The sequence below is a fragment of the Salmo salar genome, chromosome ssa23 (genome assembly GCF_905237065.1).
Source record: "Salmo salar chromosome ssa23, Ssal_v3.1, whole genome shotgun sequence".
NCBI lineage: Eukaryota > Metazoa > Chordata > Actinopteri > Salmoniformes > Salmonidae > Salmo > Salmo salar.
Genome location: NC_059464.1, coordinates 11,445,833 through 11,461,249, shown reverse-complemented (window position 1 = coordinate 11,461,249; position 15,417 = coordinate 11,445,833). Strand labels below are relative to the sequence as shown.

General features: G+C 42.7%; 1 protein-coding gene across 2 annotated transcripts; it reads left to right on the top strand.

Moving 5' to 3' along the window:
• The first annotated feature begins 3,214 nt into the window (after window positions 1-3,214).
• On the top strand, window positions 3,215-14,722 carry LOC106584055 (aldo-keto reductase family 1 member A1-B). 2 transcript variants are annotated; one of them, XM_014168872.2, is made up of 9 exons: window positions 3,215-3,503; window positions 4,552-4,653; window positions 4,815-4,934; window positions 10,497-10,648; window positions 10,906-11,101; window positions 13,019-13,218; window positions 13,742-13,814; window positions 13,990-14,076; window positions 14,387-14,722. In XM_014168872.2, the coding sequence occupies exons 2-9, from the start codon at window positions 4,558-4,560 to the stop codon at window positions 14,450-14,452; spliced, it is 990 nt and encodes a 329-aa protein (XP_014024347.1). In that variant the 5' UTR covers window positions 3,215-3,503; window positions 4,552-4,557; the 3' UTR covers window positions 14,453-14,722. The 2 variants fall into 2 exon arrangements, with proteins under 2 accessions (XP_014024347.1, XP_014024349.1); XM_014168874.2 differs by lacking the exon at window positions 3,215-3,503 and adding an exon at window positions 3,552-3,963.
• Window positions 14,723-15,417: the final 695 nt, after the last annotated feature.

Below are 15,417 nucleotides of genomic sequence, written 5' to 3'. Positions count from 1 at the left end.
TCCTAATTCCTTTTTTTTCCCACCTGTATTTTGTCAGGCCAGTGAACATGGTGGTAAGCTGAACTATTTGTATGGACCCTAGGTTACCCTTTCCCTTTGTTATCATACTAACAGTATGTCGTATAACCTTAATTAGTGCTCCCGCTCACCTTTAGTACCATGCCAGGTGTGTATAATACTGACGTTAATGAGAGAGGGAAGGGGTTTTAAGGTGTGGTCTTTACTCCCAAATTTCACTTAAATATAACTTCCAAATGAAGAGAGACAATGATACATAAAGTAATCTAGGGAAAAAATGCTATTTAATGGACAACGGTGGATGGTAATTATAAAAAAAACTTTGTGTTAGGGGACTCTTAAAAGAGCAGTTTTACTCCACGGCATACTGCCATGGGACTTCACCTGCTGGCGATGAGAAGTAGGTGGTCAGCTTCTCCCTCACCTGGAGTGCCTGTCTGGGGGCGTTGTTGGCACCTGCCCTGGTGACATCAGGTAGGTGACCATTTGGCGTGCCCATCTCCATCCGGAGCGGCTCCTGGAATGACCTCCGCAGGTAGTTGCAGAGAACACATGTGGCCTTCACGCAGGCACCGACATTTGAGGGGCTGAGACCAAGCACTCTCCAATGCATTCTCCACCGGGCTGTCAGAATTCCAAAGGCGCATTCAACAACTAACCTTGTAGGGCCTCATGAGGTTGGGTCTCAAAGGGAAGGCCTCGTCGCCGACGAAGATGTGGGGAACAGGTCCGAAGGTCTTCAGCCCCAGGGAGTGATGCAGGTGGTGGAATCTCCAGGGTGCCATCCTGAAGTGCCTGGCCGAAGGCAGAGTCCCGGAGGGTCCCGCCAACACTTCCCTTGCCATAAGCACAAACATCAACAACACGGAAATAGTAGATGGCATCTACTACAGCCAAGAGTACAACTGAATATGTACCCTTGTAGTTGTAGAATTGCGAACCTGAGCACGGTGGAGCCTGGATTACTACATGTTTCCCGTCAATGAAGCCAAGACAGTTGGGGAAATTCCACCTCTCCAGGAACTCTGCAGCGAGGGCCCTCCAGTCTTCCTCCTTGGGGACAGGCATGTATTCACCAACCAGACAGTCCCAAATGGCTTGTGCTACAGAGGGGACAATGCCTGCCACCCGTGGACCGTCCAACTCGGAAGCAGAATCCAATGGTCCTGTAGGAGTCCCCTGTCGCCAAGAATCTAAAATATAATTCCAAATAATGATCAATATTGTGTGTAACTTGAATTCCACCCACATATTCTATCTACTCATATATCTACCTCATTACTGTTTATTATGCTCTACTAATTATATTGTAATACTCATCAACCATCATTAACAATGTCTTGAAACAGTACAATTCAGTCTATGACTATATCAATAAACTGTAGCCCAGGCCAACTCTACTCTTAGAAAGAATGGTACAATCTACTTAAAAGGGTTCTCCGGCTGTTTCTTTCATTTAAAACCACTTGAAAACCAGGGTGTTGAAACTGTTTGTGAAGTTATGTTCCATTGACTGGTCCATGACATCCGGGGGCCATTTGTTTGTTTAGCTGTGTTATGGCTGCACATTATTTTCTTTTTTTCAGAGACAGAGCCAGAGACACACACACCTCTCCTCCATTCCTCTCTGTACCTCAGATCTCCAGTGCCATGCCCTCTCTCTCTTTATGGCCATGTCTGATGTTCCCCTACTACATCTAGTAGAACCAAGTAGAACCCTATTGGGTTCCATGTATAACCTTTTCCCCAAAGGGTTATACCTGGAACCAAAAAGGGTTATCCAATGTGGAAAGCTGTAGGACACTTTTGGGACCTTTTTCTCTAAGAGTGTATGTAAGTCCAATAAGAACGTAATGAATGACTGTAACTGTCTTGAACAACAATGGGTCCTGGAGAAGACTAGCCTACCTTCATCAGGGCAGAAGGCACCTCAACTATGTTTTCATTTGGTAACATTGCATAATTAAAAAATAATTATAAACCAACTTTGGGAAAAGTTATAGTCCTAATGAACATTCATTCTGTAAAAGTACATCTGATGTCAAATAGGGACTATTAACTAGAGAGCCCTTTAGCTAGCTAGGTTGCACATAAAAACAATGTATCAAATATCAATCAATTATGGTATCAAATGCTTTAAAAGTGTACTTGAATTTAGCTTACCTGAGACAAATCACCAGGCGTTCAACTGGGCTGATGGACTCCCGGGCGAACCTGGCTCCAACCATCTGGAGCAGGTGATCGAACTGGCTTCGGTCCAGACGAAAGTAACGTCGGAATTCCTCTACAAACAGTCGAAGCTCTTGAATGAGACGGTGGAACTCCCCTGTCTGCTTTCGGGACTTTAATCATCTCTGGACCTACACAGACCTGCGGGACTGTTCCCGGCCCATCAGCGCGATCAAGACCACCTTCCTCAACGTTGGTCTCATTGTTGAAAGAGCTATCTTGAATATTTATTATTGCATTTCGCTCCAAAACTGCATTTTGGAGGGAAATTATATTATAGGCTCTCATAATTCATTTGTGGATGTCATCGAATAAATAATATACTTGGCAAATGAATGAATAAAAAATGTGAAGAAATTCTACAGTCAAACTGTTTTTATTATGTTATCCCACATTTGTTTACTGGATATGTGTGCAACAAAAATTCAACATTCACATTTTGCTGCTTTCTGTCAAGTAAGTATACACATACAATTTGATGCATACGTTCGATAAATCCAAGGTATGCACCACACAGAACGCACTGCAACTGCCTCTGCAACGCAATGCTGCAAGGCAAACGTAGCGTTCCATTGGAAATGAATGTACTTCAGGTGTATCAAAACGCAATAACAGTCGGTGTGTTCGAATACGAAAAGTCAAATCTGACGTTAATTTGACAAATATTGGATCCCTTCTAGCCAAGACAAAAGTTGGATCCCGTCTACCCATGACCACTTCCTGTTCCTTGCACAGTGGAGACAAATTTAGCCCTATCTGTGGACTGTGTACGATCGTTCTTTATGCCGCATTCATATCAACTGGGAACTCGAAAAAACGGAGAAAAAAAACTAACTCCAACTGGTAAAATCGTTTTAATGGTCATACAACTCGGAAATCCAAGTCGGGAACTTTGGCCTCTTTCGAGAGCTCCAACTTTCCGACCTGAAGGTCACTGACGTCATGATTTGACCTCTTTTTTTCCGAGTTCAAATCAGTGATCTTCAGGTTGGAAAATCGGACCTCCAGAAAGAGGCCCGAGTTCTCGAGTTGGATGACCGTTCAAATCAATTTTCCCAGTCGGAGCTCGCTTTTTGCGAATTCCCAGTTATTTTGAACGCGCATTATAACTGCACCAGGATAAAAATGCGATCAAACCCCGGAAACGGAAATCTTAGAAAAATGAGTTCGGATTTTTTAAACAGCTAATCATTTTATATTTGTGACCGGGCCATTGAAGAATATATAGGTTGTTTTGCAGATTGGTATCTGTAACAGTAAGTGGGAACTGTATGAATACAGCTGCTTGTCGTTTTGTTATGGCAGTGTTTTGATTTCAATTACTGTCGGTGGAACTGGGCAAAAAATCTGCTAAAATATCATTGGAATAGATTCTGTTCTCAATCGTGTAAAATGTAATGTAAAACAGGTGAGATGATTAAAGAGATACATTACGTTAAACGTAATGGCGAAGGGAATGTCAGTGAAATTAAATGACATCGAAAACATCATCATGTACTGACATTTGGGTTACTTATTCCAGTATGCATGATTATTGCACGATACAGTGCCATTGCGTGTCCGTTTGTTGGAGGATTGCCTAATAACTGGCAGACCGCAACAGTTACAGTGGTCCACCCTACCCCGTTAATTGCAAGTTGATTGCAGACAGGCTTTGTTTGACTGTAGCCGACTTCCGATTGCACACCTTGATTTTTAAGTCACCATTTCTACTGGGTAAGTGGAGCTATTATTGGACTAATTTCACTGTGACTTTTAGTTCCATCTATTAGAAACTGGTCTTATTTCTAGTATGGAGTATTAGCTAACAAAAGGTGCAATAGGCTAGCCTATTGTAGCCAGTGATTCTAGCTGACTAAACTCAACTGCATGGCGAAGGAAGTAGTTCTAGACCAGTGACTGAGACGGTCCAGGTGTGGACTCAAATCTCGTGCATCTGTGGAAACAGCAGCGCGCTGACAGTTACTCTCTTGTGGACAGATCTATGCTAACATAACTGGTACCATAGAACTGTAATTAAGCAGCTGGCCAATTACGCAAGCCTTTAGTTCTGGTTAATCGAAATTAGCTGACAGTCAGAAGTCCTATGAACCAGAGGCAGGAGGATCAGGCCAGGGGGAGTGCTGGGCAGGATATTTGGGTCCTTTCATTGTCACCTTTTCTTTACCACCAGCAGGTGAATGTACTGGTTAGGTTTTCAACATGAACATGGAGAGGACACAATAATAGCTACTTAACACTATTGAGATGCTCAATGTGAATATCCCAACGGCTGTGGCATCTGTCTTCTGCCCTGTCTTTCAGGTACACATGGCAGTGGCAGGTAAAAATGACTTTGCTGTTCTCAACACCGGGCGGAAAATGCCTCTCCTCGGGCTAGGAACATGGAAGAGCGAACCTGGCAAGGTAGGTGCCTCACACGTGATTGATTAACCATTCATCTTTTGAATCAAATATTTATCCTGACTAATTTAGGTTTGTATCAAAATGGAGTGTAGTATCAATATGGGCTTGCTGTTGGGGTCTTTGTAACAATGGCTGTCTTCTTGGGTTGTGCTGTATTCCAGGTGAAACAGGCAGTGGTGTGGGCTTTGCAGGCTGGATACCGTCACATCGACTGTGCTGCCATCTATGGCAACGAGGTGGAGATTGGCGAGGCTCTGCAGGAGACGCTTGGCCCTGACAAAGTAAGCCAACACCAAGGAACGTGGTAGCTCTGGTCCAGGGCGTTACATGCGGCTTGAGTCGTCTTCTTATTCAATGGTCGTTGAAGAAGGCTCAAGCAAACACTTATCACCCTGGCCCAGAGCTACAAGTATAGTATCTAAGGCTTATCAATGTGGATACCATAGACATCAGCGGGAGATACTGAGAAGGACAGAGATGTGCTAGTCAGGCGGTTGCTGCTGATTGGCTGAATACCCGGGGTGTGAGGTGGTTGGAGTTGTCAACAAAGCAGCATGACAGAATAATGATGCCAAGTTTTCGAACTACTGGTAGTTTGAGAAGATATATAAATCGATCTGTGCATTTGAACAACAGCATAAATACACATATTTCACTTTTGCATGTCAAGCTGAATGACAATTGCAGCATTTGCTGCCACTGTTTTGAACAGATTAGATTATACTATTTAGAATTAACAGTATTCAGACCCCTTGAATTTTTACTCATTTTGTTACGTTAGTCTTATTCTAAAATGGATTCGTTTTTTTCTCCCAGGATGCACCTGAGCTCAATTGAGTCTCATAAGCAAAGGGTCTGAATACTTATGTAAATAAGGTATATGATTTTTTTATACATTTGCGCAAATTTATAAACTGTTTTTGCTTGTCATTATGGGGTATTGTGTGTGTATTGCTGAGATTTTTACACAAATTGTATTAGTCACATGCGCCGACTACAACAGGTGTAGACCTTACAGTGAAATGCTTACTTACGAGCCCCTAACCAACAATGCAGTTTCAAAAAGTACAGATAAGAATAAGAGAGAAGTTACAAGTAATTAAAGAGCAGCAGTGAAATAACAATAGCGAGACTATATAGAGGGGGGTACCGATACAAAGTCGATGTGCGGGGGCACCGGTTATTTGAGTTAGTATGTACAGTGAGGGGGGGGAAAAGTGTTTTAACCCCTGCTGATTATGTATGTTTGCCCACTGACAAAGAAATGATAAGTCTATAATTTCAATGGTAGGTTTATTTGAACAGTGAGAGACAGAATAACAAAAAAACCCAGAAAAACGCATGTCAAAAATGTTATAGAATGATTAGCATTTTAATGAGGGAAATAAGTATTTGACCCCTCTGCAAAACATGACTTAGTACTTGGTGGAAAAACCCTTGTTGGCAATCACAGAGGTCAGACGTTTCTTGTAGTGGGCCACCAGGTTTGCACACATCTCAGGAGGGATTTTGTCCCACTCCTCTTTGCAGATCTTCTCCAAGTCATTAAGGTTTCGAGACTGACATTTGCCAACTCGAACCTTCAGCTCCCTCCACAGATTTTCTATGGGATTAAGGTCTGAAGACTGGCTAGTCCACTCCAGGACCTTAATGTGCTTCTTCTTGAGCCACTCCTTTGTTGCCTTGGATGTGTGTTTTGGGTCATTGTCATGCTGGAATACCCATCCACGACCCATTTTCAATGCCCTGGCTGAGGGAAGGATGTTCTCAACCAAGATTTGACGGTACATGGCCCCGTCCATCGTCCCTTTGATGCGGTGAAGTTGTCCTGTCCCCTTAGCAGAAAAACACCCCAAAGCATAATGTTTCCACCTCCATGTTTGACGGTGGAGATGGTGTTCTTGGGGTCATAGGCAGCATTCCTCCTCCTCCAAACACAGTGAGTTGAGTTGATGGCAAAGAGCTCCATTTTGGTCTCATCTGACCACAACACTTTCACCAGTTGTCCTCTGAATCATCCAGATGTTCATTGGCAAACTTCAGACGGGCATGTATATGTATTCTTGAGCAGGGGGACCTTGCGGGCGCTGCAGGATTTCAGTCCTTCACGGCGTAGTGTGTTACCAATTGTTTTCTTGGTGACTATGGTCCCAGCTGCCTTGAGATCATTGACAAGATCCTCCCGTGTAGTTCTGGGCTGATTCCTCACCGTTCTCATGATCATTGCAACCCCACGAGGTGAGATCTTGCATGGAGCCCCAGGCTGAGGGATATTGACAGTTCTTTTGTGTTTCTTCCATTTGCGAATAATTGCACCAACTGTTGTCACCTTCTCACCAAGCTGCTTGGTGATGGTCTTGTAGCCCATTCCAGCCTTGTGTAGGTCTACAATCTTGTCCCTGACATCCTTGGAGAGCTCTTTGGTCTTGGCCATGGTGGAGAGTTTGGAATCTGATTGATTGCTTCTGTGGACAGGGGTCTTTTTTACAGGTAACAAGCTGCAGTTAGGAGCACTCCCTTTATGAGTGTGCTCCTAATCTCAGCTCGTTATCTGTATAAAAGACACCTGGGAGCCAGAAATCTTTCTGTTTGAGAGGGGGTCAAATACTTATTTCCCTCATTAAAATGCAAATAAATTTATAACATTTCTGACATGCGTTTTTCTGGATATTTTTGTTGTTATTCTGTCTCTCACTGTTCAAATAAACCTACCATTAAAATTATAGACTGATCCTTTCTTTATCAGTGTGCAAACGTACAAAATCAGCAGGGGATCAAATACTTTCTTCCCCCACTGTGTGTGTGTATATATATATATATATATATATATGTATATATATGTATATATGTATATATGTATATATATATATATAAATGTGTATATATATATATATATAATATATCTGTCAGCGCGCTGCTGCATACACACACACGTGTACCGAAGTATGTGGACGCCCCTTCAAAATGTGTTTGCAGTTGCTGACAGTTGTGTAAAATTGAGTTCAGTGACTTAATGTGGCACTGTCATAGGATGCCACCTTTCCAACAAGTCATTTCATCAAAGAGTGCCCTGCTAGAGCTGCCCCGGGCAACTGTAAGTGCTGTTATTGTGAAGTGGAAACGTCTAGGCGCAACAACGGCTCAGCCACAAAGTGGTTGGCCACACAAGCTCACAGAACGCGATTGCTGACATCAGCAAACCCATCACCCACAGGACTCCCTACACGCCGTCTGCCCGGTTAAGTTGAAACTGGGATTCATCCATGAAGATGCGTGCCAGTGGCCATCGAAGGTGAGCATTTGCCCACGGAAGTTGACTACGACACCAAACTGCAGTCAGTTCAAGACCCTGGGGAGGACGATGAGCACGCAGATGAGCTTCCCTGAAATGGTTTCTGACAGTTTGTGCAGAAATTCTTCATTTGTGCAAATCCACAGTTTAATCAGTTGTCCAGGTGGCTGATCTTAGACGATCCCGCAGGTGAAGAAGCCGGATGTGGAGGTCTTGGGCTGGCGTGCTGACACGTGGTCTGCAGTTGAGGCCGGTTGGACGTACTGCCAAATTCTCTAAAACGCATTGAAGGTGGCTTATGGTAGAGAAATGAACATTTTAAATTGTCTGGCAAGTGCTCTGGTGAACATTCCTGCCACCAGCATGACAATTTCACGCTCCCTGAACTTGAGACATATGTGGCACTATTGTGTGACAAAACGGCACAGTTTAGAGTGGCCTTTTATTGTCCCCAGCATAAGGTGCACTTGTCTAATGATCATGCTGTTTTATCAGCGTCTTGATATGCCACAGATTTTTTTGGTGTGTATGGAAAATGTCTGATCTTTTATTTCAGCTCATGAAACATGGGACCAACACTTTTTACATGTTATATACATAACTAAAATATAAATGTATGTACAGTTGAAGTTTACATACACCTTAGCCAAATACAAACTCAGTTTTTCACAATTCCTGACATTTAATCCTAGTAAAAATTCCCTGTCTTAGATCAGTTAGGATCACCACTTTATTTTAAGAATGGGAAATGTCAAAATAATAGTAGAAAGATTTATTTCAGCTTTTATTTCTTTCATCACATTCCCAGTGGGTCAGAAGTTTACATACACTCAATTAGTATTTGGTAGCATTGCCTTTAAATTGTTTAACTTGGGTCAAACGTTTCGGGTAGCCTTCCACAAGCTTCCCACAATAAGTTGGGTGAATTTTGGCCCATTCCTCCTGACAGAGCTGGTGTAACTGAATCAGGTTTGTAGGCCTCCTTGTCTAACAGTATAGCTTCCATCCCTCTCCTCACCCCTACCTGGGCTTGAACCAGGGACCCTCTGCACTCATCAACAGCCATCCTCGAAGCATCGTTACACTCCACAAAAGCCGCGGCCCTTGCAGAGCAAGGGGAACAACTTCAAGGTCTCGGCGCAAGTGACATCATCGAATGAAACGCTATTAGCGCGCACCCCGCTAACTACCTAGCCATTTCACATCGGTTACACTTGCTCGCACGTGCTTTTGTTCTGCCCACAAATTTTCTATAGGATTGAGGTCAGGGCTTTGTGATGGCCACTCCAATACCTTGACTTTGTTGTCCTTAAGCCATTTTGCCACAACTTTGGAAGTATGCTTGGGGTCATTGTCCATTTGGAAGACCCATTTGCAACCAAGCTTTAACTTCCTGACTGATAACTTGATGTTGCATCAATATATCCACACTATTTTCCATCCTCATGATGCCATGCCTTGAAGAGCACCAGTCCCTCCTGCAGCAAAGCACCCCCACAACATGCTGCCACCCCCGTGCTTCACGGTTGGGATGGTGTTCTTCGGCTTGCAAGCCTCCCCCTTTTTCCTCCAAACATAACGATGATCATTATGGCCAAACAGTTCTATTTTTGTTTCATCAGACCACAGGACATTTCTCCAAAAAGTACGATCTTTGTCCCCATGTGCAGTTGCAAACCGTAGTCTGGCTTTTTTAAGGCGGTTTTATAGTAGTGGCTTTTTCCTTGCTGAGTGGCCTTTCAGATATAGGACTCGTTTTACTGTGGATATAGGTACTTTTGTACCTGTTTCCTCCAGCATCTTTACAGGGTCCTTTGCTGTTCTGGGATTGATTTGCGCTTTTTGCACCAAAGTACGTTCATCTCTAGGAGACAGAACGCGTCTCCTTCCTGAGTGGTATGACGGCTGCGTGGCCCTATGGTGTTTATACTTGCGTGCTATTGTTTGTACAGATGAACAGGCGTTTGGAAATTGCTTACAAGGATGAACCAGACTTGTGGAGGTCTACAATTATTTTCTGAGGTCTTGGCTGATTTCTTTTGATTTTTCCCATGATGTCAAGCAAAGAGGCACTGAGTTGGAAGGTAGGCCTTGAAATACATCCACCGGTATACATCCAATGGACTCAAATTATGTCAATTAGCATATCAGAATTTTCTAAAGCCATGACATTTTCTGAAATTTTCCAAGCTGTTTAAAGTCAGTCAACTTAGTGTATGTAAACTTCTGACCCACTGGAATTGCGATACAGTGAAATAATCTGTCTGTAAACAATTGTTGGAAAAAGTACTTGTGTCATGCTCAAAGTAGATGTCCTAACCGACTTGCCAAAACTACAGTTTGTTAACAAGACATTTTTGGAGTGGTTGAAAAATATGTTTTAATGACTCCAACGTAAGTGTATGTACAATTGACTTCAACAGTATGTATATTTATTATATATTTATTTTTTGGGACTTGTCACACAAGTTATCCTTTGTGCCACTAGCTCGATGATGGTGTCACGTAAAGGGGTATGTGTTTCTCTGTTTACACCTGTCTCTGTATACAGGCCCTGAGGCGAGAGGATGTGTTTATTACCTCTAAGCTGTGGAACACACAGCATCACCCAGAGGATGTTGAGCCCGCTCTGCTTAAGACACTGAAAGAGCTGAGGCTGGAGTACCTGGATCTCTACCTCATCCACTGGCCCTACGCTTTCCAGTGAGTAGCCTCCATCATGGGTTCTGGAGAGGCACTAGCCTCACTGAACATGATACAGCAAAACATTTATAGGATTGCCAGACACTAGCAGAATTTCCTTTTTAAATTAATTTCAATCTGGGTATTAAACTTGCTTTAATAATTTCTACAATGATCAATTCACATTACAGGGGTTGGGTAACTACACAAACTGTATGGACATCCTGTACTGTTCAGTGGTAACATTGTGCCCGTACTTCCCCTTACCTTTCCCACAGACAAGGTGACGCTCCTTTCCCTAAGTCAGAGGACGGCACCCTGCTGTATGACGACATCGACTACAAGCTGACATGGGCTGCCATGGAGAAGCTGGTGGGGAAGGGCATGATCAGGGCTATCGGCCTGTCCAACTTCAACAGCAGACAGATAGACGACGTGCTGTCTGTAGCCAACATCAAACCCACTGTGCTTCAGGTAAGGAGAAGATGTGTTGACTGTGCGTACATTATACCTAGCTACCAGGATTTCTGTTATGAAAATGCATTTTAATTTACCGGACAGTTGAGAAATGTACCAGACCCTAATTAGGGTTTCCACCCACGATGCTCAGAATGATAGAAATCACATTTTATATTATGGTAATTCATCTTAACAGAACATGCAAGTCGAGGATGCAATGAGATGTCTTTACTGCACATTTTGAAGATAGTATAACTGTCCATATTTACTTTTCCTCAGCCAACAAGAGGAGTAACAAACAGAAAAATCAGTAGCCTACTGTATGCATAGGCGGCGCACGACTTTCAAGTTTGGGGAAGCAATTTTTCGTTTTTGTTAACTGGAGGAGGAAATTATTGTCCAAAAACGTTTAAGTGGCACTGACCCAACAATGATAGTGAGTGTGCGCAGTGCACACTCACCGGGGATGTAGCCGATGCTCTCAGTTGGTGTCAAGATGGGCTATAGGCCTACTGTTGTTCGCTCAATTAAGTTGAGAATTTTTATTACGAAAAGACATGTCTTTTCATTGTCTCCTCTTTACAGCAATAGCCATTTACGTTCCAAATGTCTGGCTACCGGACAATGAAATAGAAATTAAAAACAAAAGAACATGAGAGAAATAGGCTACTGGTTTCAATGGCATATGGAAGTCTATATAAAATTGCCTCCACGGATATGGTAAGATTTTGCCTAGGCTACTTTGAAGCAAGGTAAAACATGCCTCATAATATTTTGTAAAACGTTCAGGTTTCAAACAATTTAAGTAGCTATATGTTTTAAAAATGCATACTGCCACCAGCTCATCCAAAGAGGTGTGATGCGCTGATGAAGCCTGCCTTCCGTTGACTATGCATTTGAGTGGCGAATGGGAAGAATGCCTCAATTACCAGTTGAGCAATACAAATATTAGCTATTTTTAATCGCGCCCCAAACTATTTTTAACACACAATTGCAATTAGAATTGTTGTGCTTAAAACAATGTCTGACAGATTTTCTGCTTGAAGGCTCTGTATCTGTATGCTGTGCATGAGATAAATAAGATGCATAACGAATAAACATTCCACAGAATTATGCAAATTAACCCATAGACTGATAAGCATGACCGGTCAAATGTGTTCCAATCAATGAAAGGCTAAAAGCATTAAACGGCTACAAGCCGGCTGTTATCAGCTAACGGAAACCCTGCTAGCTACCTACCTGAAGATCAGTTTAGAAACTATTTTTACGTTTATTTAACTAGGCAAGTCTGTTCAGAATTTCAATTAAGAACAAATTCTTATTTACTATGACGGCCTAACCTGGCTAAACCCTCCCCTAACCCGGATGACGCTGGGCCAATTGTGGCCGACCTTTGGGACTCACGATCACGGCCGGTTGTGATACAGCCCGGGATCCAACCAGGGTCTGTAGTGACACCTCTAGCACTGCGATGCAGTGCCTTAGACTGCTGTGCCACTCGGGAGCAAAGATTCAAACCTAGAATGTTCTGATCCGTAGTCAGGCGCGTTATCCATTGCGCCACTAGCCCGGTGAAAGGGGTGGTGTTTGTATGTTTGTCACTACCACAACCAGTCTTCTCACAGTCCATCGCTCCTCCAATATCCTTGCATACAACCCTCCCCCTACTGTCTCTTCGTGTCCCTGTCAGAAATACAGCAAGTGTTTGTTTGTTGACAGTTAAATATTAGAACATGAGTTTGTTTTTGTTTGATTTGAATTTTGCTAGATAGGGATGTCTTGACATGTGGCATGTGCTGTGTGTACATTATTCCTCCTTACCTAAAGATCAGTTGGTAAAGTTTAAGAGCTAGACAGGAGTCAAACCTAGAATATTCTGATCCGTAGTCATCCATTGCTAGCCCGCTGACAGTTGTGGTTTCTGTTATTCAGGTGGAAAGCCATCCGTATCTGGCTCAGGTGGAGTTGCTGCAACACTGCCGGGACAGGGGCCTGGTGATGACAGCGTACAGCCCACTGGGGTCACCGGATCGGGCATGGAAGCATCCTGACGAGCCCGTCCTCCTGGATGAACCAGCCATCGGCACCCTGGCCAAGAAGTACAACAAGTCCCCAGCACAAATTATCATTAGGTGAGTAATGTTCTAGCCTAGCACTCAATGATAACCCAGCATCCCCATGTCATATCAAATTCCAGAAATAAAGACACCAGTAACACATTGATTATGTTTGGAATATAAACTGATATTATGCCATGAGCCTATCAGCAGGATAGTGATGCCATGTTTTCCACAACTTAAAGGTGATGAACCCATCCTCTTGCGTCTGTACAGTGAAACAGGTGTAAAATAAATACACAACAAACAAACAAAAACACACACCTTGCCTTGACCCAATGGATAACAATGTGTCTGATTACAGATCAGAAGTTTCTAGATTTGACTCCTGTTTAAATCGTGACTTTTTTTCAATATCCCAATTTCTCTTTAGGTAGGCAGGATAAATGTATCAGTACGATATATCAAGACCTCCTGATTTTTAGCACAATAATTCATAAAATAAATTAATAAACACATATGGTCTAGTGATCAGATCTTGCTTTTCATGTAACCTATTTGGTCTCAAACCAAACCATGTACATCTTCTCTTTGCTAGATGGCAGACGCAGCGAGGAGTGGTGACGATCCCTAAAAGTGTGACAGAGACTCGGATCAAAGAGAATATCCAGGTGGGTTGTTCTGTTTGACGATCTATAATTGTAAATTGCTGCACAATTCAGTCTACTACAGCAAGAAACCAAAGCTCTATTACTATTTCTACCCATCAAAACTGTTTTCATAAGTCCCATGTAATTATTTGACTACTGAGTGGACTCGTAATCTAAAATGCGTGTGTATCCTCAGGTGTTTGACTTTACCCTTGCAGCAGAAGAGATGAAGTGTATAACGGCATTGAACAAAGGATGGCGCTATATTGTACCAACCATCACAGTGAGTGACTTTAGAGCTCCCTCTACTGGTATATGTGTACAATGGCTGTGAGACCAGAGAATGTGATTGAAGTTCTATGGGTTATGTGATAGCCAGCTCACAATGGTTAAATGTTTCATAGAGGGCTAATACTATATATGTAATCAGTTGGTTGAATTAAGCAACCAAAATGTAGTGTCTCTGTTGATATTCTACCATAGCAGTTGTCAGTGGGCTAGTGGGGCAATGGATTACGCGTCCGACTACCGATCAGAAGATTCTATGGCCGACTCCTGGCTAGCTCGTGACTTTTTTCCAATTGTTGTTGCAGGTTGATGGGAAGCCCGTCCCCAGGGATGCAGGACATCCACACTACCCCTTCATTGACCCCTACTGAGTAAATCCCGAACTGCTGCCCACTTGTGCCTTGGGAACCCCCTCCCCTTCCTCAACCCCATCCTAGGCTGTGTCCCAATTAAATGGCTTTCTTTTGTCATAATCCTCCTGAGAAGTGTTTTTTTTTTTTTTTTTTTTTAGGGGAAAGGTTGGTAGAAAGTCCAGCTCCTGTCAGATCAGTTGTCATGGTGGTGGGGTGGTGGAGCTAGAGTGTATTAGGACATAGCATCTGTGTTCTTCGTAATAAAAATGTTTTGTTACTGCCCTTGAATTATTTGCTTTGACTGATTGGTAATTAAAATGCATCTTTACTTGGAGGGAAAACTAGTCTAAACAATAGTGTAAACACTAAACTAATCTGCTTTCTTACTCAGGCTGCACAAAAGCTCTGACGTGAAATGTTATGGAAATGCAGTGTTATAAAACATTTTACAGCTGTGTTTTGTAATGTATTTATCCAATCTTTCACCAAGCCCAGTACCTACATCCCACCAACTCAACATATGTATATGTAGAGACTAGTACACAGCTGCAGCAGTTTTATCCTCTTGACCCAGACAGAAGATATCCCAGCTAGACAGACAGATATTCTGTTGGGGACTTCATGTTGCACACCACAAACCCGGTCACCTGGATGGAAAGAAGGATTCTGAAGAGTTGTTTTGGTTTATTTTATAAATCGTGCTAGGTGAGGAGCTTTTTATATAAATGTTGCACGTTCAAATGTACATTTTGATTATTCCCATCTACGTAAAGACCAGTTGGAAAGTGAAAAATGTATGAGAAAGCCAGGAGTCGAACCTACAATCTAATGATCCGTAGTCAGCCGTGTAAAATTACATTGTCAGGGGGCGCCAATATGGTATCAATATCATGCCAAATGTTAAATCGCTATCCACATGCAATTCACTATCCACAAACACCTTTTGATTTGTAAATCGAGGGCCTTCAGTAAAATTAATGCCA

What these genes read in the sequence shown, in the direction of transcription:
- LOC106584055 (XM_014168872.2), top strand. Translation starts at nt 4,558, where the DNA reads ATGGCAGTGGCAGGTAAAAATGACTTTGCTGTTCTCAACACCGGGCGG. An exon ending in AGACGCTTGGCCCTGACAAA is followed by an intron (nt 4,935 to 10,496) that starts GTAAGCCAACAC and finishes CTCTGTATACAG; the next exon opens with GCCCTGAGGCGAGAGGATGT. An exon ending in GGATCAAAGAGAATATCCAG is followed by an intron (nt 13,815 to 13,989) that starts GTGGGTTGTTCT and finishes GTGTATCCTCAG; the next exon opens with GTGTTTGACTTTACCCTTGC.